The sequence below is a fragment of the Meleagris gallopavo genome, chromosome 29, assembly GCF_905368555.1.
Source record: "Meleagris gallopavo chromosome 29, MGAL_WU_HG_1.1, whole genome shotgun sequence".
Taxonomy (NCBI): domain Eukaryota; kingdom Metazoa; phylum Chordata; class Aves; order Galliformes; family Phasianidae; genus Meleagris; species Meleagris gallopavo.
This window is the reverse complement of record NC_139432.1, coordinates 2,810,114-2,835,009: the sequence shown is the minus strand read 5'-3', so window position 1 is coordinate 2,835,009 and position 24,896 is coordinate 2,810,114. Positions and strand designations below refer to the sequence as shown.

The 24,896-nt window shown below is 60.5% G+C and overlaps 4 protein-coding genes across 4 annotated transcripts; all 4 read right to left on the bottom strand.

Annotated features, from left to right (window-relative positions):
• Positions 1-439: 439 nt before the first annotated feature.
• LOC104916981 (all-trans-retinol 13,14-reductase-like) lies at positions 440-9,870 on the bottom strand. Its single transcript, XM_085211014.1, has 11 exons — positions 9,627-9,870; positions 8,519-8,701; positions 7,615-7,844; positions 5,817-6,012; positions 4,987-5,181; positions 4,010-4,135; positions 3,089-3,227; positions 2,915-3,024; positions 2,020-2,186; positions 1,759-1,918; positions 440-602 (listed from the first exon to the last, which is right to left on the bottom strand). The coding sequence occupies exons 1-11, from the start codon at positions 9,796-9,798 to the stop codon at positions 442-444; spliced, it is 1,839 nt and encodes a 612-aa protein (XP_085067140.1). The 5' UTR covers positions 9,799-9,870; the 3' UTR covers positions 440-441.
• Positions 9,871-11,861: 1,991 nt separating this feature from the next.
• On the bottom strand, positions 11,862-13,792 carry LOC146542582 (pancreatic polypeptide-like). The gene is made up of 3 exons (XM_085210984.1): positions 13,736-13,792; positions 13,433-13,616; positions 11,862-12,063 (listed from the first exon to the last, which is right to left on the bottom strand). Exons 2-3 carry the CDS (start codon positions 13,612-13,614, stop codon positions 12,000-12,002), a joined length of 246 nt encoding a protein of 81 aa, XP_085067110.1. The 5' UTR covers positions 13,615-13,616; positions 13,736-13,792; the 3' UTR covers positions 11,862-11,999.
• A 1,550-nt stretch (positions 13,793-15,342) lies between these two features.
• Positions 15,343-18,774, bottom strand: LOC104917010 (peptide YY-like). The gene is made up of 4 exons (XM_085210969.1): positions 18,707-18,774; positions 17,237-17,406; positions 15,734-15,805; positions 15,343-15,645 (listed from the first exon to the last, which is right to left on the bottom strand). Exons 2-4 carry the CDS (start codon positions 17,404-17,406, stop codon positions 15,615-15,617), a joined length of 273 nt encoding a protein of 90 aa, XP_085067095.1. The 5' UTR covers positions 18,707-18,774; the 3' UTR covers positions 15,343-15,614.
• Positions 18,775-21,986: 3,212 nt separating this feature from the next.
• TMEM101 (transmembrane protein 101) lies at positions 21,987-24,149 on the bottom strand. Its single transcript, XM_085210982.1, has 4 exons — positions 23,958-24,149; positions 22,709-22,889; positions 22,481-22,627; positions 21,987-22,409 (listed from the first exon to the last, which is right to left on the bottom strand). The coding sequence occupies exons 1-4, from the start codon at positions 24,092-24,094 to the stop codon at positions 22,101-22,103; spliced, it is 774 nt and encodes a 257-aa protein (XP_085067108.1). The 5' UTR covers positions 24,095-24,149; the 3' UTR covers positions 21,987-22,100.
• Between the last annotated feature and the right edge of the window lie 747 nt (positions 24,150-24,896).

The following is a 24,896-nucleotide window of genomic DNA, read 5'->3' as shown; positions in this document are numbered from 1 at the left end:
TTCCATCACATCCCACCCTATCCTATCATATTCCATCCCATCCCATCCCATTCCCATCCTTTCCCTGTTCCCATTCCATCCCCATCCCATCCCATCCCATCCCATCCCATCCCATCCCATCCCATCCTATCCTATCCTATCCTGTTCCATCCCATCCCATCCCATCCCATCCCATCCCATCCCATCCCATCCCATCCCATCCCATCCTATATCTTATTGCATCCTATTCCATCCCATTCCATACCATTATATCCTATATCCTATTGTATCCCATCCCATCCCATCCCATTCCATCCCATCCTTTCCCTGTTCCCATTCCATCCCCATTCCATCCCATCCCCATCCCCATCCCCATCCCCATCCCCATCCCATCCTACATCCTATTCTACCCCATCCCATCCCCATCCCACCCCCCACCCCACCCTACCCATATCCCCCCCATCACTGTGCTGCACTCCCCGCTCTCGCACCACGCATTGCTGCCTTCTCCCTCCTCTTGAGCCGCAGCAGATCCACGTACAGCACACGGCCCAGCACGGCCGAGGCACAAAGCAGCGCCCCATGAACAGCCCCTGCCAGCCCACAGCTGAACACGTCCTGCCCTGGGGACGAGAGGGACGAGACCCGGCTGTGACACGGCCACCCCATGGGGACACGGGGACGCGGCCACTGCCATGGGGATCTGGTCACCCCATGGGACGTCCCAGGTGTAAGGAGAGCCTGGCTGGAGCTGGGCATGGAAACATGGGGACGTGGGACACGGGGACAGGGAGACGTGGAGAGAGGGGGCATGGGGACGTGGGGGCACACAGACATGGGGACGTGGGGATGTAGGAGCGTGGAGACATGGAGACATGGGGAGATGGGACATGGGGACACACAGACATGGAGACATGGGGATGAGGGGACACAGACGTGGTGACATGGGGACATGGGGAGATGGGACGTGGGATCATGGGGACATAGACATGGGGAAATGGGGTCATGGGGACATGGGGACTCTGGGACGTGGGGACACGGGGGCATGGAGAAACAAGAACAGGAGACACGGGGATGCAGGGATGTGGGGACATGGAGCACGTGGGGACATGGGGACACACAGACATGGGGACACATAGACATGGAGAAACAAGAACAGAAGACTTGGGGATACAGGGATATGGGGATGCAAAGATGTGGGGACACGGGCACATGGGGACACACAGATGTGGAGACAGGGCACACGGGGACATGGGGACACACAGACATGGGGACACACAAATGTGGGGACATGGGGAACACAGGGATGTGGGGAAATGGGGTCATGGGGACATGGGGACTCTGGGATGTGGGGACACGGGGGCATGGAGAAACAAGAACAGGAGACACGGGGATGCAGGGATGTGGGGACATGGAGCACGTGGGGACATGGGGGCACACAGACATGGGGACACATAGACATGGGGACACACAGACATGGGGACACAGACATGGAGAAACAAGAACAGGAGACACGGGGATACAGGGATACGGGGATGCAGAGATGTGGGGACACGGGCACATGGGGACACACAGATGTGGGGACATGGGGAACACAGGGATGTGGGGAAATGGGGTCATGGGGACATGGGGACTCTGGGACGCGGGGACACGGGGGCGTGGAGAAACAAGAACAGGAGACACGGGGATGCAGGGATGTGGGGACGTGGAGCACGTGGGGACACGGGGACACACAGACGCGGGCACACGGGCACGCAGGAGGCGGGGACGGCCACGTACCCGTCAGGTAGAGGTTCCTGACAGGGGTGTCCGCCCTCATGGCTGCCACCACCTCGGGGCTGAAGCGCCGCAGGTCGTGCTCAGCGCCGTACATCTCCCCGCGCGGCGCCGCCAGGTAATGCGCATTGCTGAGCGGCGACGCCGCCTCCACGAACTCCACCTGCACGGAGGTGGCACATAGGGTATACGGGGGGTCCTCGTCCCCTACAGCCCACCCCATTGCGGGCACCCCACCCCCACGGAGCGCCCCGATGCCGTCACCTTGTCGCGGAGGTGGGGGAAGCGCAGCAGCGCGCGCTGCAGCAGGCGCTGGGCGATGTCGGTCTTGTAGCGCAGGTAATCGTCCCCACGGTGCCTGGGAAGAGTCCCTGCCCAGCCCTCGAACCATTCGTAGCGTGCCATGGTCAGGATGGTCATGCATGAGCGGCCTGCATGGGGGGCACGGGGGGAGATCGGCTCTGCGACCCCCGCGTGATCTCGGTATCTGTTGTAGGGCGTCCTGGATGTCACCCCTGGTGCGCACCCCACAGCCCCAGCCACTGGGATGATCACAGACTTCATCTTTGGGATGTCACCCCGTAACCCCAGCCATTGGGATGACCTTAATCCCCGCTATAGGGATTTCTCCCCCCGTGCCCACCCCATAACCTCAACCGTTGGCATGACTTTGGTCCTAATCTCGGAGATGTCACTTCCCCAGTGCCCACCCCATAACCCAACCATTGGGATGACCTTGGTTGCCATCATAGGGATGTCACCCCTGGTGCCCACCCTATACCTACAGCCATTGGGATGACCTTGGTCTCCACTGTAGGGATGTCACCCCCAGTGTCCATCCCGTCACCCAACTCTTGGGATGAAGCCAGTCTTCATCATAGGAGCGTTGCCCTCAGTGCCTCAACCCCACTTGGGGGATGCCCAGCCCCAACCATGGGGATGACCTTGATCCTAATCATAGAGTTGTCACCACTCCAGTGCCCACCCCATAACCCCGACCACTGGGATGATCTTGGCCCTAATGGTCCTAACCATGGAGATATCACCCCCAAGCCCACCCCATCACCCAACCCTTGGGAGATGAAGGAGGTGCTGAGCTCGTGCTGCCGTATGGATGGGGTCTGGGGGCTGGGGACACAGTGAGGACCCCCCACCCCACCTGGGTGCCGCTCCTCATAGGTGGGGTCCTTGGCAGCAGGGAAGGTGATGAACATCATGGCCAGGTTCTCAGGGACGTCCTCGCGGCTCAGGGCAGCATATTTGCTCATCCTACAGGAACAGCACTTGTCCCCATCCCTGTCCCCATCCCTGTCCCTCAATGGGGGGCCCTTACATGGCGTCCAGGTCGTTGTGAGGGTAGATCCAGAAGTTGGTGGCTGGCAGGTCCAGCTCAGCTGCGCTGCCCCGCAGCCCCACGAACACCAGGAAGGAGCCCATCCCGTGCTGCACCATGGCCAGGCGGGAGCGGATGGCTGCGGGGACAGGGAGGCATTGGGGACAGTGGCACCCTGTCCCTTGGAGAGGAGTTGGGGGGGGCACAGGGGACACCATGGACACCAGGGGTGCTGGGGACATCAGGGACACTGGGAACACCAAGAGCACTGGGGACACCATGGACTTTGAGGACACTGGGGATCACTGGGGACACCAAGAGCATTGAGGACAGCAAGATCATTGGGTACACCAAGAGCACTGGGGACACTGGGGGTGCTGAGGACACCAGGGACACTGGAGACACCAAGAGCACTGGGGACATGATGAGCTCTGGAGGTTCTGGAGACACTGGGGACACCACAAGCACTGGGGGACACCGGGAGTGTTGGGGACATCAGCAACACTGGGGACACCAGGAGCACTGGGGCCACAGTGAGCTTTGGGGTGCTGGGGACAACAGGGATATTGGGGACATCATGGGCAGTGAGGGTGCAGGGGACATGGGAGATACTGGAGACACTATGGGCACTGGGGACACCGGGGACACTGGGGACACAATGAGCTTTGGAGCACTGGGGACACCAGGGACACCATGGGCATGGGAGACATTGGAGAAACCATGAGCACTGGGGACACCATGAGCACTGGGGACACCAGGAACACTGGGGACACCATGGGCACTGGGGACACCAAGGACATGGGAGATATTGGAGAAACCATAAGCATTGGGAACACGGGGGACAGTGGGGACACCAGGACCACTGGGGACACCATGGACACAGGGGAACCCAGGCACACGGGGGTCCATGGGGGCACACACCGGGGTGGGCGCGCAGCGGGGCGGGCAGCAGCTTGCCGAAGGTGTTGAAGGTGCCAGCATCAGAGATGACAACACGTGCCCGGATCTCCACCTCCTCCTCCTCACCGCCCTTCTGCACAGCCACCCCTGCAGCACAGCGTGTTGTCACCCATCCCACATTGACACCCATCCCCACACTGTCACCCATCCCATATTGTCACCCGTCCCCATGTTGTCACCCATTCCATATTGTCACCCATCCCAACATTGTCACCCATCCCCACAGTGTAATGCATCCCATACTGTCACCCATCCCATACTGTCACCCATCCCATATTGTCACCCATCCCCACATTGACACCCATCCCACATTGACACCCATCCCCACACTGTCACCCATCCCATATTGTCACCCATCCTCACATTGACACCCATCCCACATTGACACCCATCCCCACACTGTCACCCATTCCATATTGTCACCCATCCCAATATTGTCACCCATCCCCATAGTGTAATGCATCCCATACTGTCACCCATCCCATACTGTCACCCATCCCATGTTGTCACCCATCCCCATGTTGTCACCCATCCCACACTGTCACCCATCCCACACTGTCACCCATCCCATATTGTCACCCGTCCCCATGTTGTCACCCATTCCATATTGTCACCCATCCCAACATTGTCACCCATCCCCATAGTGTAATGCATCCCATACTGTCACCCATCCCATACTGTCACCCATCCCATGTTGTCACCCATCCCCATGTTGTCACCCATCCCATACTGTCACCCATCCCCACATTGACACCCATCCCACATTGACACCCATCCCCACACTGTCACCCATCCCACACTGTCACCCATCCCATACTGTCACTCATCCCATATTGTCACCCGTCCCCATGTTGTCACCCATCCCATGTTGTCACCCATCCCACGTTGTCACCCATCCCACACTGTCACCCATCCCAGACCCCATGCTGGGCTCTCACCCACAGCGGTGCCATCAGAGACGAGGATGCGTGTGACAGCAGCACGCACCAGCACGGCCCCCCCTGCGCGCTCGATGAGGGGCACGGTGTGGAAGGCGATCTCGCTGGCCCCCCCCCGCGGGTACCAGGCGCCGCGCTGGTAGTGGTGAACCATCAGCACGTTCACCAGGAAGCTGGAGTCCCGGGGTGCAGTGCCTGGGGACACGGGGATCGTGACAGTGCCACCGCGGAGATGGCACCGACGCAGGGCAGCAGTCCTCTGTCGCGACGTGGCCCTCCCCGTCGTGATACGGCCCTCCCCTAGCACAATGTGGCCCTCCCCATCGTGATACAGCCGTACTCTGTCACAACATGGCCCTCCCCTATCACAACGTGGCCTTCCATATCATGATATAGCCATCCTCTGTCATGACAAGGCCCTCTCCATCATGATACAGCCATCCTCTGTCATGACAAGGCCCTCTCCATCATGACACAGCCATTCTCCACCACAACATGGCCCTCCCTATCATGATACAGCCACTCCCTGTTGCAACCTACCCCACCCTATCACGACACAGCCTACCTCTCCTGCAGCAACGTCCTGCAGTATCACAACACAGCCCTACTCCTGTTGCAGCAGTGCCCTCCCTATCACAATACCTCCCTCCTTGCAGCAACAGCCCCCTCTCTGCCGCGATATCCTCCTCCCTGTTGTGATAGCCCGCTCTGTGTCATGATAGCCTCCTCCCCATCACGATAGCCTACACCCCGTCTCTATATCTCCCTCCCCATCACTATAGCCCCCTCTCCATCGCGATAGCCCCCTCCCTGTCACGACAGCCGCTGACCATAGAAGAGGTAGCTGAGCAGGGCACGCAGGTCCTGGTTGGCCGTCAGCCGGGCCGCCGCCTCGCTGTGGCTGGTGGCCGCCATGCGGAAGATGGGTGACAGGCAGTGCAGCAGGCGGCTGCGCACCAACATGGCCGCCAGCCAGCGCGGCACCAACTTCAGCAGCGCCAGCAGCGCCACGTGCCTGGAGGCCAGCTGCGCCAGCACGGCTCCGTGTCACCCCTCGGCCAGCTTTGTCCCCAGCGTGGCTGTGTCACCCATGTCCCCAGCATCCCCTCTGCCTTTGCCACCACCGTGGCCACCACCCATGTCCCAACCACGCATGTCCCCCGTGTCCCCACCACCCATGTCTCCCGTGTCCCCACCACCCATGTCCCCCATGTCCCCACCACCCATGTCCCCCGTGTCCCCACCACCCATGTCTCCCGTGTCCCCACCACCCATGTCCCCCGTGTCCCCACCACCCATGTCCCCCATGTCCCCACCACCCATGTCTCCCGTGTCCCCACCACCCATGTCCCCCGTGTCCCCACCACCCATGTCCTCCATGTCCCCACCACCCATGTCCTCCCTGTCCCCACCACCCATGTCCCCATGTCCCTACCACCACCCATGTCCCCCACCCATGTCCCCCATGTCCCACCACCCATGTCCTCCATGTCCCCACCACCCATGTCCCCCATGTCCCTACCACCCATGTCCCCCGTGTCCCCACCACCCATGTCCCCCGTGTCCCCACCACCCATGTCCCCCGTGTCCCCCATGTCCCCACCACCACGTCCCTCCATGGCCCACCATGTCCCTCCACCCACATCCCATCCAACCCCACCACCCACGTCCCCAACACTTACATCCCAACCACCCATGTCCCAACCACATGCGCCCCCCACAGCCACTACCTGCGTCCATTTCCCCACCACCTCCATCCCCACCACCCATGTCCTCCCCCCATGTCCCATATGTCCCCACCACCCATGTCCTCCCCATGGCCACCATCCATGTGCTCCCAATCCTACCAACCCATGTCTTGATCATGGCCACCACCCATGTCCCCTGTGCCCTCACCAGCCACGTCCCAGCTAACCCCATTACTCATGTCCCCACCATCCACGTCCTCCCCATGTCCCAGCCACGTATGTCCTCCCATGGCCACTACCCATGTCCATGTCCCCACCACCTGCACCCCCACAACTCATGTCCCCACCATCCATGTCCTCCCAATGGCCACCATCCACATCCTCCCAGCCAACTCTACCACTCATGTCCCGCCACCACTGTCCCCACCGCCCATGTCCTGATCATGGTTCCCACCCATGTCCCGTACGTCCTCACCATCCATGCCCCCCTCATGGCCACTGCCCATGTCCCTTGTCCCCACCACCCATGTCCTCCCCGTAGCCACCGCCCATGTCCCAACTATGGCCGCTACTCTTGCTCCCCATGTCCCCACCACTTTTGTTCCCCCATGGCCACCACCTGTGTCCCATCCAACCCCATCACTCATGCCCCCCATGTCTCTACCATCCATAATCTTCCCCGTGGCCTCCACCACCCTCGTCCCAGCCAACCCCACCAATACTCACATCCCTTCCATGTCCCCCCTGTCCCCACCACCCATGTCCCCCTATGGCCACTACCCCTGTCCCCTCCACCCGCATCACCTCTATCCCCAGAGCCACCACGATCACCTTTTCACCCCCATCCCAACCCGAACACCCACAGACCCACATGGACACCACCTCCCCCAGCAGCTTGGCTGCCCCCCACCCCACTGCCCCCCATCCCCACTCCCCCAACCTTGGACAGCCTCATGAACTCCCGGATCGCCGCCTTCTCCTCAGGGAACTGCTCCTCCAATGCAGCAACGAAGGCAGTTTTGCCAGCACGGAGCTGATAGCAGCGTGGGCCCAGGGCCACCTCATCATAGGGGTCAGGCAGGCGCTGCCAGCACAGCTGCCCATCTGTCAGCTGGTCCAGCACCACGCGCAGCATGCTGCCCTCGTGCATCTGCCCCACGTAGTGGATGCCTGCGGGCACCAGGAGGGCAGGCATGCACTGTGTGCACGCATTCTGCACGCATACAGCATGCACAGTGCACGTGCAGACACATATGGCGTGCATGTGCTCCGCACACTGCATGCACACACACATAATGCATGCACATGGCGTGCACACTGCATGCACACACACATAATGCATGCACACTGCATGCACACACACATAATGCATACACATGGCTTGCACACTGCATGCACACACACATAATGCATGCACACTGCATGCACACACACATAATGCATACACATGGCTTGCACATTGCATGCACACACACATAATGCATGCACATGGCGTGCACACTGCATGCACACACACATAATGCATGCACATGGCTTGCACACTGCATGCACACACACATAATGCATGCACATGGCTTGCACACTGCATGCACACACACATAATGCATGCACATGGCTTGCACACTGCATGCACACACACATAATGCATGCAGGAGGTTGTGCACACTGCAGACATCGCACATTCGTGCATTCACCCCACGTGCAATCAGTGCATGCACCACGCACACCCTGCCCGCCCGCGCCAACATCACACGTGCTGCATGCACGCTTTGCACAGCCGTTGCACTGCAGGTTGCATGCAGGATCGCACACTGCAAGCACCACCAATGCACGCTGCTCCTTACCCACATCAAACTCACTGCCCCGCTCCTGGAAGGTGTGGCAGCAGCCCCCAGCCTGGTCGTGCTGCTCCAGCACCAGCACACGTTTGCCCACCTTGGCCAGGATGCATGCAGCTGCCAGCCCCCCAATGCCACTGCCGATGACAACAGCGTCCAAATCCTGTGGCACACGTGCAGCACTGAACCCTGTGCATGGAGAGAGGATTGTTGTGCTGCTTGCATGCACCCCTGCAGCGGGAGACGTGCACCCATGCAGCAAGCAGTGTGCACCCACGGAGTGCACAACACGCGCCAGTGCAGCGTGCTCTTTGCACCCACGCCGTGTGCAATATGCAGCCGTGCAGCGTGCACTGATGCAGCACGCAGTGCACATCCACACCGCATGCAGTATGCACTCGTGAAGTGTGCAAGATGCATCTGTGCAGCGTGCATCGTCCAGCACACAGTGCACATCCACCCAGCATGCAGCATGCAGCCATGCAGCGTGCACATGTGCAGCATGTAGTGCACACCCGCACAGCGTGCAGTGTGTGCCCGTGCAGTGTGCAATAAACACACATGCAACGTGCAATATGCAGCCATGCAGTGTGACTGGTGCAGCACACTGTGCACGGCCGTGCAGTGTGCAATATGCACCTACGCAGCATGCAGTGTGCACCTGTGCAGCGTGCACTGACACAGCATGCAGCGCACATTCATGCAATGTGCAATACGGACCCACGCAGCACGCAACATGCAGCCATGCAGCCATGCAGTGTGCACCCACACAGCGTGCAGTGTGCATCTGTGCAATGTGCACTGGTGCAGCACGCGCTGCACATCCACACGGCGTGCAACGTGCACCCACGAAGTGCTCAGCATGCATTGGTGCACCACGCAGTGCGCATGCATGCAGCGTGCAACACGGCCCCCAAGCAGCGTGCAACATGCACCCACACAGCACGCGATGCACACCCGTGCAGCGTGCAGCTCACAACCACACGTTGCCCCGCATGCGTGGCTGCAGCAGGCGCCGCGCTCACATGCAGCACGCACGCTGCAACTGCACTGCACGAGCCTGCAGGGATGGACAGACGGACGGACAAGCACACACACAGACAGACAGACTCACCCCTTCTCAGCACTCTGTTACGGACGTGCTGGTCCGTCACCAAGGGCCGGGGGGGTCGGGAGGGTGGGTGTGCAAAGGGATTCCCAGCAGAGCCCAGCAGGCGTTGTGCCAGCAGCCCCAGCAGCAGCACGGCCAGGCACGGAGGCAGCAGAAGCAGCAGCGCAGCCCACATGGTTGCACCGGGAAAGCACTGCAGCTCGGATGCAGCACCTCAGGGATGGGGTGGTGTGGATGCAAAGCACCTCATGTGTGTCCCCCCCTCGCCTCCCCCCCCCCGGGCTGTCGGATTGGGGGCTTAGGGGGCAGAGCAGCTTATCGCTGCAGCGGCTTACAGACACTGGCTTGCAGCCAGCAGTTTTGCACCCCGTGGGGCAGCACCCCCCCTCCTGTTGTGTCATCCCCCCCCCCACACACACACATATCGTGCTGCTGGGGCACAGAGCAGCGTGCATGGATGGTGTGTGTGTGTGTGTGTGTGTGGCACGTGTGCAGCTGTGCAAAAGGGGGGTGCACGGAGCTGGGCATGCATGGATCTGCGTGTGCAAATTGTGCAAGCACGCGCGTGCACACCCTCACACCCAACCCAACTCCGCTGCCTGCAGCTCTGCTGACATCTCCCGGCTGCAGGGGGAAGGGCGCTGCACACACGTGTGCAAACACACACACACTGACCCCCCACACACACTCCTCCCCAGCCCCACAAACCCCCTCCCTTCTGCCCCTCCGTGTGCTAAAATGGGGCCAAAGATGCATTTTCAGGGATTAAGGCGTCGGTGGGAGAGGGGACGTAGTGACAGGGGGACGCACACGGGGGGCAGAAGGGACACGGGTGGCACCGTGCCCACCCCGCACTGCCCCAGTTCTGTGGGTCTGGGGACACAGGAGCTGCTTTTCTAACTCTTTCACTTTAAGAAAAGGCACAAAAGTGCCACAAAAAGGGGTGAGCCAAGGATGGGGGGATATGGGGATGTGGGAAAATGGGACGTGGGGAAATGGGGACATAGGGACATTGAGATGTGGGGATGTGGGGACACAGGGATTTGGGAACACGGGGACATGAGGACACCCGGGTGTCCCCCCAGGGCAGGGCAGGGGGACAGAGGGGATGCAGAGATGCAGCACGGAGCCCCCCTGTCCTCACATCCCCCCATAGCAGCCCCAGCAGCATCACTGAAGGTCATTAATTGCGGGCTAATTACAGGTTGCGGTCCTCAGGGGGTCATTGCTATGTGGGGGGAGGGGGGACCCGAGATGAGTGCAGAGCTCAACCCGGTGGGGTCGGGTGAGGAAACGGAGGCAGGGTCTGCGCACGCGCAGTGCTCTCTACCGCCCCCTGGTGGACGGACAGCACCTCTGCACCGCCCGGAGGACCTCGGATCATAGAGAGGGCAGTGCAGAGCGGCTCCGGCGGGAGGAGCTCCAACCGTCCTCGAAGGCTGGTGTACGCGTGTGCGCACGCATAGTGCAATGCTAAGTGTGCACGGTGCAATGCTAAGTGTGCACGGTGCAATGCTAAGTGTGCACAGTGCAAAGCTGTGTGTGCATGGTGCAATGCTAAGTGTGCACAGTGCAAACCTGTGTGTGCATGGTGCAATGCTAAGTGTGCACAGTGCAATGCTAAGTGTGCACAGTGCAATGCTAAGTGTGCACAGTGCAATGCTGTGTGTGCATGGTGCAATGCTAAGTGTGCATGGTGCAATGCTAAGTGTGCACAGTGCAATGCTAAGTGTGCACAGTGCAAGGCTGTGTGTGCATGGTGCAATGCTAAGTGTGCATGGTGCAATGCTAAGTGTGCACAGTGCAATGCTAAGTGTGCACAGTGCAATGCTGTGTGTGCATGGTGCAATGCTAAGTGTGCACGGTGCAATGCTAAGTGTGCACAGTGCAAGGCTGTGTGTGCACGGTGCAATGCTAAGTGTGCACAGTGCAAAGCTGTGTGTGCACGGTGCAATGCTAAGTGTGCACAGTGCAATGCTGTGTGTGCACGGTGCAATGCTAAGTGTGCACAGTGCAATGCTGTGTGTGCACGGTGCAATGCTAAGTGTGCACAGTGCAAGGCTGTGTGTGCACAGAGCAATGCCTGGCGTGCACAGTGCACAACTTGTGCACATCACCTCGTGCTCACTGCGGCACAGACACCAGCACAGCCGCACCCTTGCACTCTATGCTGGCACACACACACGTGCACGCACACCAGTGCACCACCAGCACTCCCAGTCCCCCCAGCACCAGGCAGAAGCAGGAGGTGGCTGCAATGGGGTTTATTGTTGGGGCTGGGGGGCGGTGTGAGGGGGGCTGAGGAGCTGCAGATGTTGCAGCTCCCCCCTCCCCCGGGGAACTGCTGGGCTCCACAGTCAGCGCTGCACCCGGTGCTCAGCACCCAGCAGCACCCATGGGCTCTTCACACAGCGCCTGGCTGCTGGACCGCCGGCCGTACCTGCAACAGGGAGCACAGTGCAAGGGAGCTGTGCATTGCAAGGAGGAAGGCGTTGCAACAAGGAAGGCATTGCAACAAGGAAAGCATTGCAACAAGGAAGGCGTTGCAACAAGGAAGGCGTTGCAACAAGGAAAGCATTGCAACAAGGAAGGCGTTGCAACAAGGAAGGCATTGCAACAAGGAAGACGTTGCAACAAGGAAGGTGTTGCAACAAGGAATGCATTGCAAGGAAGAAGGAGTTGCAACAAGGAAGGCGTTGCAACAAGGAAAGCATTGCAGGGAGGAAGGCATTGCAACAATGAGGGCATTGCAAGGAGGAAGTGCTATCAGGAGCTTGCAAGTGTGGGAAAGCTCTTTGCAGCAGGGAGTGTGTTGCAGCAGGAGTTGCGTTGCAACAGGGACGGTGGCACAGCAGCTGGATGGGTTGCAGTGAGGGGAGGTGGGTTGCAGCATGAAATGGGTTGGCGTTGCAAAAGTGGAGCAGCTGCAAGAGGAAAGCACAGAGCAACAGGAGGTGCATTGCAATGGGGCAGCATGCTGCAACAAGGAAGGCATTGCAGCAAGGATCTGAGTGCAGTGGCCAAGCAGGTTGCAACAGTGGAGCGCGTTGCAGGAGGGAGAGCATTGCAGCGAGTGCAAGCAGGCGATGGGTTGCAAGAAGGAGAGGATTGCAATGGGGAGTTCACTGCGGGGGGGAGAAATTTGCATTGGGAAATGCATTGCAAGAGAGAGTGTGTTGCAATGGAGGGGGGGAGAGTTGCAAAAAGGGAAGCATTGCAATAGGAGGGCATTGCAGTAGGAGGGTATTGCAATAGGTGGGCATTGCAATAGGAGGGCATTGCAATAGGTGGGCATTGCAATAGGAGGGCATTGCAATAGGTGGGCATTGCAATAGGAGGGCATTGCAATAGGTGGGCATTGCAATAGGTGGGCATTGCAATAGGAGGGCATTGCAATAGGAGGGCATTGCAATAGGAGGGCATTGCAATAGGAGGGCATTGCAATAAGTGGGCATTGCAATAGGAGGGCATTGCAATAGGAGGGTATTGCAATAGGTGGGCATTGCAATAGGAGGGCATTGCAATAGGAGGGTATTGCAATAAGTGGGCATTGCAATAGGAGGGCATTGCAATAGGAGGGTATTGCAATAGGTGGGCATTGCAATAGGAGGGCATTGCAATAAGTGGGCATTGCAATAGGAGGGCATTGCAATAAGTGGGCATTGCAATAGGAGGGCATTGCAATAGGAGGGTATTGCAATAGGAGGGTATTGCAATAGGAGGGCATTGCAATAGGAGGGCATTGCAATAGGAGGGCATTGCAATAGGAGGGCATTGCAATAGGAGGGCATTGCAACCCTGCTGCTCACCGGTGCCGCGTGACCACGTTGAGGTACTGCTGCAGGTCGTTGTAGAAGCGGATGAGGTCCTCCACAGGAGCATCATCCCCGGGGTAGGTGGGCTGCGAGGGGCCGGCGGTGGTGGGGGGCACAGCGAGCAGCAGCAGGCTGCAGGCCAGCAGCAGCAGCAGCGAGGCCCGGCGGGGCGGCATGGCTGCAGCGCAGCGGTGCAGTGTCAGCTCGCCCCTTGCACACGTGTGTGCGTGCACACCCTGCTCAGCGGCCCACGAACGGCCCCGGTTCCGCTCCGTGGCACTGCCCGGTGCTGCTCACCTGATTCCTTGGGACGTGGCACGGGGACACGATGGCAGCACTGGTGGCAGCTCCCGATCCCTCGGTGGCACCGCCGCGGTGCTGAGCTGCCCTTATATCCCCCCCTGGGTTCTGTCCCCTGCTGATGTCACCCCGGTTGCGTTGCCAGGGAGGATGGGGGGGACAGGGAGAAGGGATGGAGGGGGTTGGGGGGGGGACGGGGACAGCTGGCCCCTCGCAGTGCCCTGGTTAATGTTTGACTCTAGGGATGGGGGTACGTGGGGGGGTGAGGTTGCTGTCCTCAGAGTGGTTCTGTCCTGGGGATGGACAGATGGACAGCAGCACGGGGACGGATGGACAGAGGGTGCAGCCATGGGAGGTGGGGGGGACAGATGGCAGTGGGACGGGGGGACGCCGTGGGGGCAGGAGGTGAATGGCTGCAGGCAGCGTGGGGGGCAGCAGCTGGAACCCCCCGCTTGTGGCTGTGAGTTGAGACGTGGCCACCCGCCATGGCCAGGCTGGGAGGTCAGAGGGGTTTGGGGTGGGGGGCTCAGAGGGGCTGGGGACCCCCGGCTCAGCCCAGACACAGCCCAGACACAGCCCAGACACAGCCCAGATAGCCCCCAGTGGCTGCAGCCCCCCCCCCAGGGACCCCACAACACAGCACACGTGGTGCAGCCAACACAAGGTGCACCCCAGCACCCACAGCACTGCCCCCCACCCAGCACCCTCACAGCCCAGCCGCCCCCCCCCCCCGCCCCCAGGCAGCACACACCCCTCACCCATCCCCGTGTGCCCCCCCCCTGCTCACTGCACCCATCCCCTCCCTCCCGAGTTTCCACACCAGTACAACTCAATGCCGGACCCCCCAACACCCCCCATCCTCTCCTGCCTCCCTCTCTCCTCCTATCCATCCCTCCACCCTCCGCATCCCTCTACCTGTCATCCCCTCCTGCATCCCTCCATCCCTCCCTCCATCCTCTCCTCCATCCTCAAATCCCTTTTCCCACCAACCCCTACATCCCTCCATCTCCACCTGAGTCCCCCCCACATCCCCCATCCTTTCCATCCCTATATCCACTTCTCCATCCCTCCATCCTCCACATCCCTGTATCTGTCATCCCCTCCTCCATCCCTCCATCCCCCCTTTTCCACCCCTACATCCCTTTTTCCACCCTCTCCCTCCCTCCCTACTTCCCTGCACCCCCCGTCCCCTCCTGCATCCCTCCACCCCCCCTCCATCCTCTCCCCCCCCCGTATCCCCTGCTCGATCCCTTTCATCTCTGCCCCCATCCACCCCTCCCACCCCCCAATTTCTCTGCCATCCTAACCTGCACAACCACACTCCCTCCATCCCTCTTTTTCCATCCCTCCATCCCTTTTTCCACCCTCTCCCTCCTTCCCTGCCCCCCACACCCCCATCCTCTCCTGCATCCCTCCATCCCCATCTGAGTCCCCCCCACATCCCCCATCCTCTCCTCCATCCCCCCATCCCCAAATCCCATTTTCCATCCTCTCCCCCCCTCCACATCCCCTCCTCCATCCCTTTCACCTCTGCCCCCCCCAACCTCCCCTCCCCCCCCAATTTCTCCCCCCCCCAGCACACACACCCACACTGGTGCCCACATCATGCTCTTTATTGCCACTGGCAGCAGTGTGTGGGGGCCACACGGGACCCCCCCAGCAGATGGGATCTGTCTGTGTGTCTGTGTGTCTGTGTGTCTGTGTGTCTGTGTGCCCCCCCCCTTCATGGGACACCCCCGGGCTCTGGGGGTCCCCCCACGCAGCGCTCATGCAGCCCCCAGTGCTGCACCCTCACTCGGATGGGAGCAACACGGAGAGATGGGGACAATTGGTGGGGTTGGGGGGTGGGGGGGGGGTGACTTTGGGGTAACGGGGGTCACCAGGCGGAGTCGTCATCGATGTCGGACCTGTGGGGACAGCAGGGGTTACGTGTGGGGACACAGCCTGGGGGGGTCGGGGGGGGTCAAGGGGGTCAGAGGGGGGGGTGATGCTCACCACAGTGCATCACTGCGGGGACCCACGGGCTGCACCAACACTGCAGGCACGGAGCTGCTGCGCTTCCCATACCTGTGGGGACGTGCAAAGGGCTGCACACGGGTGTGCAAATAATGGGAGCGTGGGGGTGTGCAAGGAGGAGCTCACGGACATGGAAATGGGAGCGTACGGGTGTGCAAATGGGAGTTCATGGGTGCATAAATGAGAGCACACAAGCGTGCAAGGGGAGAGTGTAGGTGTGCAAATGGGGTTGCGGGTGTGCAAATGGGAGCTCACGGGTGTGTAAATGAGAGCACACGAGCGTGTAATTGTGAGCGTGCAGATGTGCAAATGGGAGCTCGTGGGTGTGCAAATGGGGCTCATCAGTGGGCAGTGGGGAGCACAGCAGCGTGAGGGGGGAGCACGTGGGTGTGCAAATGGGAGTGTGCAAGGCTGCAGATGGGATCACGTCTGTGCATGTGGGAGCGTGTGGGTGTGCAAATGGGAGCTTACAAGCGTGCAAACGGCAGCACACAAGCAAGGGGGAGCATGCGGGTGTGCAAATGGGAGCACGTGTGCAAATGGGAGCACGTGGTTGTGCGAATGGCGGGTCACGGGTGTGCAAATGGGAGAACAAAGCATGCAAGGGGGAGCACGGCGATGTGCAAATGGGATCGTGGGTGTGCAAATAGGGGGTCGTGGGTGTGCAAACGAAAGCACACAAGCAAGCAAGGAGGAGCACATGAGTGTGGAAATGGGGGCGTGCAGGGGTGCAAATGGCAAGCCGTGGGTGTGCACGAGTGTGCAACGGGGAGCGTGCAGATGTGCAAACGGGAGCTGAGAGGTGTGCAAATAGCAAGCCGTGGGTGTGCACGTGAGTGTGCAACGGGGAGCCTGCAGATGTGCAAACAGGAGCTGAGAGGTGTGCAAATAGCAAGCCGTGGGTGTGCACGTGAGTGTGCAACGGGGAGCGTGCAGATGTGCAAACGGGAGCTGACAGGTGTGCAAATAGCAAGCTGTGGGTGTGCACGAGTGTGCAACGGGGAGCCTGCAGATGTGCAAACGGGAGCTGAGAGGTGTGCAAATGGCAAGCCGTGGGTGTGCACGTGAGTGTGCAACGGGGAGCGTGCAGATGTGCAAACGGGAGCTGACAGGTGTGCAAATAGCAAGCCGTGGGTGTGCACGTGAGTGTGCAACGGGGAGCGTGAAGATATGCAAACGGGAGCTGACAGGTGTGCAAATAGCAAGCTGTGGGTGTGCACGAGTGTGCAACGGGGAGCGTGCAGATGTGCAAACGGGAGCTGACAGGTGTGCAAATGGCAAGCCGTGGGTGTGCACGAGTGTGCAACGGGGAGCCTGCAGATGTGCAAACGGGAGCTGAGAGGTGTGCAAAGGGGAGCACGCAACCATAAAGGAGGAGCAGGCAGGTGTGCAAACGGGAGCTCAGGGCTGCGCGCCCAGCGGCTCGCAGGCACGCACACGGGTGTGCAAACACGCGTGCAAACGGCCCCGCACGGCGCTCACCGCTGCCGTGTGACCAGGTTGATGTAATGGCGCAGCGCGGAGAAATACTGCGCGATCTCCTCGGGCGACGCCGCGTCTCCGGGGTTTTCGGGTTTCGGCGGATACGCGGCCGCGCACAGCAGCGCGCAAAGCGCCAAGGCGGGCAGAACGCGGAGCGGGGCCAGAGGCATCTGCGTCGGATGGCAGCGAGGCCCGGGGGGGTCAGAGCGGTGCCCACCCCCACTACAGGTCCCCGCGACCCTCGGGGTCCCACCCGACCCGAAGCTGCTCTGTTGGTCCCCTCCTCCCTCCCCCCCCCCCCCCGCATTGGGATCCCTCCGAGGTCAGCAAGGGGATGTATCCCTCCCCACTGGGACCCCCCTCCCCAAAAGGGACAGCCCCCCAATGGGCCCCCCCCCCCCCCCTCCAAAAGGGTCCTGTCACCCAAAGGGGACACCCCCAAAGGAGACATCCCACCAAAGGTGACCTCCCACTAAAAGGGACACCCCCCCAAAAGGGACCCCTCCCTCAAAGGGGACCCCTCCCCCAAAAGGGACCTGTCACCCAAAAGGGACCCCCCCCCAAAGGGGACATCCACCCAAAGGGGACCCCCCACCAAAAGGGACACCCCCCAAAAGGGACACCCTTCAAAGGGACCCTCCCCAAAAGGCACATCCCCCCAAAAGGGAACCCCTCCCTCAAAGGGACCCCCCCCCCAAAAGGGTCTTGTCACCCAAAAGGGACACCCCTCAGAAGGAACACCCCACCCAAAACGGACCCCCCCCAAAGGGGACCCCTCCCTCAAAGGGACACCCCCAAAAGGAGACATCCCCCCAAAAGGGACACCCCCCAAAAGGGACACCCTCCAAAGGGGACCCCTCCTCAAAGAGGACCCCCCCACCAAAAGGGGACCTGTCACCCAAAGGGATTCCCCCCCCAGAAGGGACACTGCCAAAAGGAACCCACTCCAAAAGGGACCCTCCCTCAAACAACCCCCCCCCCCCAAAAGGGGACACTCCCCCAAAAAGGGACCTGTCACCCAAAAGGGACCCCCCCCCAAAAGGGACCCCCCCAAAGGGGACATCCCCCCAAAGGTGACCCCTCACCAAAACGGAAGCCCCCCAAAAGGGACCCCCCCCCCAAAAAGGGATCCCCCCAAAAAGAGACATCCTCCCCAAAAGGGACACGCCCCCCCCAAACAGGGACCCCCTACAAAAGGGAAGCTCCCCCAAAAGGGGACACCCCCCAAAATGGACCCCTTCCCCCCAAAGGGGACCTTTTCCAAAGACCCCCCCCCAAAGGAAAACTCTTCCCCCACCCAGCACCCCACCCATGACCCGGGACCCCCATTTCCCCCATAGGACAACTTCCCCCCGCAGACCCCCAAGGAGACATTTCCCCATCCCACAGACCCCCCCCCCCCCCCCAACATCCCCATCTCCAGGGGACCCCTCCGTCCCCAGCAGCCCCCCCATCTGCCCCCATACTCACAGTGCCAGGCAGTGGGGTGACAGCACAGGGGACACGCCAGCCAGCTGCTGTGCCCTCCCTGCTTTTATAGCCTCCGGGGGGGCCCGGCTCCTCCCTCCCCCCCTCGGCCGTGACCGACCCACCAGAGCGAGGACCACGCAGCCCCCACCCCCGGCTCTGCAGCAACTCTCGGTGCCCCCAGTGTGGTGCACGGATGGGGGAAGGGTGAAAGGTGTGGGGGACAATGTCACACGCGGATGTGGCACCACGGGACGCAGGGATGTGGCACGGGGACACGGAACGGACGTGGTGCAGGGAGGGGATGCAGATGTGGCACAGGGACGTGGCACAAATATGGCACAGACCTGACACAAAGGACAGAGACACTGCACAGGGACACGGCACAGATAAAGGACAGGGACACAGCGTGGAGGTGGCACAGGGACATGGCACACGGACGGAGCACGGATGCGGCACAGGGAGGTGACACGGCACGCAGATGTGGCTGTGACACGGGGACATGGCACAGGGACATGGCACGGATGTGGTATAGGGACACAGCACAGACGTGGCACAGACATATGGCACAAACATGGCACAGGGACATGGCACAGGGACAGCACGGGGACATGGCATGAATGTGGCACTGGGATGCAGCACGGGGCCGTGATACAGACATGGCACAAACATGGCACAGGGACACAGGATGTGACACATGGACACAGCACCGGGATGTGGCACAGACATGGCACAGGGACACAGCACGGATGTGGCACAGGGACTCAGCATGGCTGTAGCACATACATGGCACAAGAACATGGCACAAACATGGCACGGGGACATAATGTGGCACTGAGACATGGCACAGATATGACACAAACATGGCACAGGAACATGGCACGGACGTGGCACAGGGACACAGCACAGGGACAGCACCAAAATGGCACAGGGAAAGAGTACAGGTACATGGCACAGACACAGCACAGGGGCATGGCACAAACATGGCACAAACATGGCACAGACGTGGCACAGACGTGGGCACAAACATGGCACAAACATGGCACATGGACATGGCGCAGACGTAGCACAGCATGGATGTGGCACAGACATGACACAAACATGGCACTGCACAGGGACATGGCACAAGCATGGCACAAACATGGCAGAGACATGGCACAGATGTGGCACAGGGACACAGCATGGATGTGGCACAAATATGGCAGAGACATGGCAGAGACATGGCAGAGATGTGGCACAGGGACACAGCATGGATGTGGCACAAACAAGGCACAAACATGGCAGAGACACGGTGCAGATGTGGCACAGGGACACAGCATGGACGTGGCACAAACATGGCACATGGAGATGGCACAGAAATGGCACAAACATGGCACAGACATGGCAGAGGGACACAGCATGGATTGGCACAAACATGGCAGAGACATGGCAGAGATGTGGCACAGGGACACAGCATGGACGTGGCACAAACATGGCACTTGGAGATGGCACAGACATGGCACAGGAACACAGCATGGATGTGGCACAAACAAGGCACAAACATGGCAGAGATATGGCAGAGACATGGCACAGATGTGGCACAGGGACACAGCATGGACATGGCACAAACATGGCACATGCACATGGCACAGAAATGGCACAAACATGGCACAAACATGACAGGTGGACACGGCACAAACATGGCACAGGGACCCAGCCACAGTAGCAACACAGCCACCACACACGTGAGAGGCACAGGAGGTGACAGTGGCACACAGACAGGGGGACATCAATCACACAGAGGGACAACGGGCACGGCCAGCCCTGGGGCAGCGGGCAGGACAGCACACAGGACAGCACACAGCACCTCTGCTGCCTCAGTTTCCCCCCCCCTGCAGCACACAGCAGAGCACGGAGCCACGCAGCACCGTCACTGCATCACTGCCACCACCTCCCCAGGATGGATGAGCTGCCCTTTCTGCTCCCCCCTCACCCCCCCCACCTGCGTTAATTCATTACGGACCTGGTATTAATGAGCAATCAAGCGTCTGGGACGTGACGCACGAGGTGGGGGTCAACAGAACCGCCTCGGGGGGGGGGTTGAAGCCGTGTCTCTGGAGGGAGGGATGGAGGGATGGGATGAGGGGACGCGGTGCTGCTGCACGCCCGGCAGGAGGGGACACGGCCGCGCTGTTGCGACCCGGCCAAGCAGCAGCATGGGCACAGCTCGTAGCACTGCCACCACGGGGGTCCCGGCCCCACGGCTGTGCGCGGCCCGGTGAGCAGCACGCATCGCCTCGCACCCCGCAGGGCTCGCAGCCGTGCGCTCACACGGCCCGTTTGGTGTCACGCTGAGCCACGAGCACAGAGGTGGCCGAAGGGACTTCGTGTCACACGCACAGAGCGGGGCCACAGCCGCGCTCCGGGGATGGGATCGACAGCGTCGATGTCACCTCTCGCGTCCCCTGAAGGTAATCGGATCGATGCAGCCGCGTGCTGGGGACACCGAGGGCGGATCCAGCACTGCCAGACCCCCCACCCGAGGGGGGGACAACGACTGCCACCCGTCCCCATCGCCCCCAGAGGGATGGGACAGCGGCAGCGCCACTCCCAGCCCGCAGCACCACCGATGTCCTCAGGCAGAGGAGTGGGGGGGGCCCAGGTTCTACGTGGCCCCCCCAGCACCGACCCCAGAGTAGCGGCGGGGGGGTGAAACGGAGGCGACGTTTCTGCTCTATTTCCCCCAGGTGACAGCAAACAGCCGTTTTCCAAAGGTCACACGACGGCTCCGGCAGCGGGGGCAGCGTGGCGGAGGGGGTGGGACGTGGCACCCCCTCCCCCCCCCCCAGCTCCGTGCAGGGACAGCAAACAGCCGCTGCCGCCTCCCCGCTCTTTATGGCCCCGCTCTTTCCGCCGGAGACGCATTAACGGCCCCGCAGCCCTTATCAGCCCCTATCAGCCCCGGCAGTGCCTGTTTGCTCGGCCCCACGCGCTTCCGACGTGCTGACAGGGACGGTGGGGACAGGGAGGACACGGCCCCCGCTCCCAGCCCCTCCCTGCGTGCCCACTGTGGCAGCCAGAACCGCAGCAGCACGCAGTGGGAAGCCCCCAACATCGCACCCCCTGCCTCAGTTTCCCCACCTTGAGGATGGGGGACACCCCGTAGTGGCACACAGAGCCCCCACCCGACGGAGCAAAAGGATTTCTCCTTCTGCTGCCACAGAAATGGAGGAGTGGGGATTTCAGGCCCCTTGGGAGCCCCCCCTGCAACCCCGCCAGCGCGCAGGGCACAGCCACCACCTCGTCCTATTATCAAATATTTACATATTTAAAAAAAAAAAAAAATCATAATAAATAGCAATCCTTCAAATAAAATAACCCAAAACAAGCCGTTTGGCTGCACCGTCCCCAGTCCTGCTCAGCCGTCGGTGGCCAGGATGACGACGGCACCGAAGATGCCCACGTTCTGCCCGATGAGCTTCATCTGGTTCCAGAACTCAACGCGCCGTGCCTCGTGCCAGTAACCAATGTTGCCATCGATGAGGAGGATGGCGAGAGGCAGCAGCACGGCCAGGACCTGCGCTGCCACCCGCACGTAGTAACCAGAGAGGAAGGCCAAAGCCAGGAGGCCGTAGAGCACGAAGAGGAGCTGCAGGGTGAGCTCGCCACCCAGGATGTGGTTCAGGTAAGCCAGGCGGTCCTCCTTGCTGTGCTGCAGCGAGTAGGCCTGCGGGAGAAGGGCTGTGGCTGTGGGATGGGCTCGGTGCCGTCGTCGCCCGCCCCCAGCGCCCCCCATACCTGGCAGATGAGGTAGATGCCCAGGAAGACCTGGCCTGTGGACTGCAGCGAGCGGCTGCGTGGCTTCTGCCGGTACAGCTCGCCTGCACCGCTGGCCAGGATGAGGAAACCGCCGATGATGGCGATGGTCCGAGAGTACATCCGCACCTGTGGGGCCACCGTCACTGCTGCGCCCCCCGGGGAAAGGGAGGGAGCCCCTGGGGAGGTGTGAGGGGGGGGGGGTCTCACCTTCAGCCAGTCGCCGTAGTGCACCTGGCCGCCGACGTGTGAGGCGTACGTGGCCACAGCGAGCTGCAGGGCGGCCCCCAAGGCGAACCAGCGGCGCTTCACCCCGAAGGACATGAAGCTGGCACACAGCACGGCCACCCCCATGTCCACATACAGGTATGGCACCGGGATGTCAGGCTTCCTGGGAGGGGGCACGGCAGCTCCAGCCCCGCAGGCACCCCCTGCTCCCATCCCCGTGCCATATCTGCACATCCCGCCCCCTCCCACGGTTCCCTTCCCACCAGCTCTCCATTCCTGAGCCCTACACGACCACCGAAGCTACCAGCTGCCCCAAGACCCCCAGCCCCACCCCCTCTAATACCACCTCTGGAGCCCCCCAGCTGCCCCACGCTAACCAGCATCCACGGCCCCACACCAATCATGGCCTCTTCAGCCCCAGGGCTCTGCCAACATCCTCCGCCCCACATATCCCCCATGCCCCAACCCCCAGCTGCCCCACACTTAACTTAGGTTCCTCCAACTGCATCGCAGCAACCCTCAGCCCCTCCTGCCCCACGCTTAACTCTCGGCACACAGCTGCCCCACACCAACCCCACCAACTCCCACTCCCCATACCAACCCAAGATCCTTTTGCTATCCCACAGCGACCTTTGCTCCCCAAGCCCCACATACTCACTCAGTCTCTCTTAGGTGTCCCACACTTAACTCCAGATGCCCCATAGCAGCCCCTAGGTGCCCTATACACAACCCAGAACCTGTAGCTGCCCCACACCAATCCCAACGCCCCCCAGGACCTCCCAGCTAACCCACACTTCACCCAATCCCTCCCCTCCCAAAACGATCCCAGCTGCCTTGTACCCAGCTTCCCCATAATAACCCCAGTGCCCCCCACCCACCCCAGACCCCTTACTTCCCTCAATCCCACCCCACCTGCCCCACACCTGACTCAGACCCCACCATACCCATACTCAGTCTCCCCTGGCTGCCCCACACTTGATCCCAGTGCCCACCAACAACCTCACACCCACCCCCGTACCCCCAGATGCCCCACACCCACCCCACAGCCCTTACTTACCCCAATTCCCCGCAGCTGACCCACAATTAACCCAGACTCCACCACACCCACACTCACCCCCTCCCCCCAACAGCTGCCCCACACTTAACCCCCACCCCACCTCCGTCCCCCCTCGGCCCACCGCGGCTCATCTCACGCCCACCCTCCCCGCTCCTCCGTTCCCTTCCCCCGCACCGTCGCCCGTCGGCCCGCTCGGCGCACAGCAGCAGCCCGCTGAAGCAGTGCCAGAAGGGGAAGCGGGTCAGCAGCACCCCGCCGCCCGCCGTCAGCAGGCGCAGCGCCCGCCGCCTCCACCCGCGCCCCGCCGCCATTTCGGGGAGGCCTGAAACCGGAAGGCCTAGTGGAGGAGCCGGAAGTCCTTTGCGCACTGCGCCGGAAATCCCGCCGCCGGAAGTCGAGGGGCAGGACTTCCGGCACGGCCCGGTGTCCCCTCACAAACCCACATCGCCACACCGGTGATGGTTAAAAAAATCTCGGGTTTTATTGTTTTTTTGCTAAACAATACTAAAAAAATTTTTCTTTTTTTTTTTCTTTTTTTTTTTTTGCCTTTTCTTTATGTTTTTTTTTTTTTCTTCTTAAACTCCATAAGGCAGGGCTTGAATTAAACTTTTTTTTTTTTTTTTGAGCCATTTCTTCTCTTTAAAAACAGAAAGAAAAAAAAAAACCCAAAAAAATTAAAACAAAGAGGGAGGAGGGGGAGAATCATGGCAAAAAAAAAAAAAAAAGACACTAAAAAATGAAGGAAATGGTGAAAATTAAAGAGAAAGAAGGACATCCTCCCCCCACCCCCCCAGGAAATGAACTTTGGGTGAAAACGTGGGGATTTTGGTGGTTTGTTGTGGGTTTTTTTGGTTGTTTTTTTTTTTTTTTTTTTGCCATGATCCCAAGAGAACTGCCGGAAGCAGAAAATATTTAAAGAACATTTTAATATATATTCATATATATCTTTAAAGATAAGAAAAATAGGACTAATTCAAGCCTTGCCCTGTGCAAACAAAATTAAAAGAGGACCGTGCGGGTCGCAGGTCCCGGCTCGGGGCTGCTGCTGCTTAGTTTTATTTTTGGAGGTGTTCTGGGGGAGGAAAAGGGAGCTGCTCCCACTGGGGGGGGGTG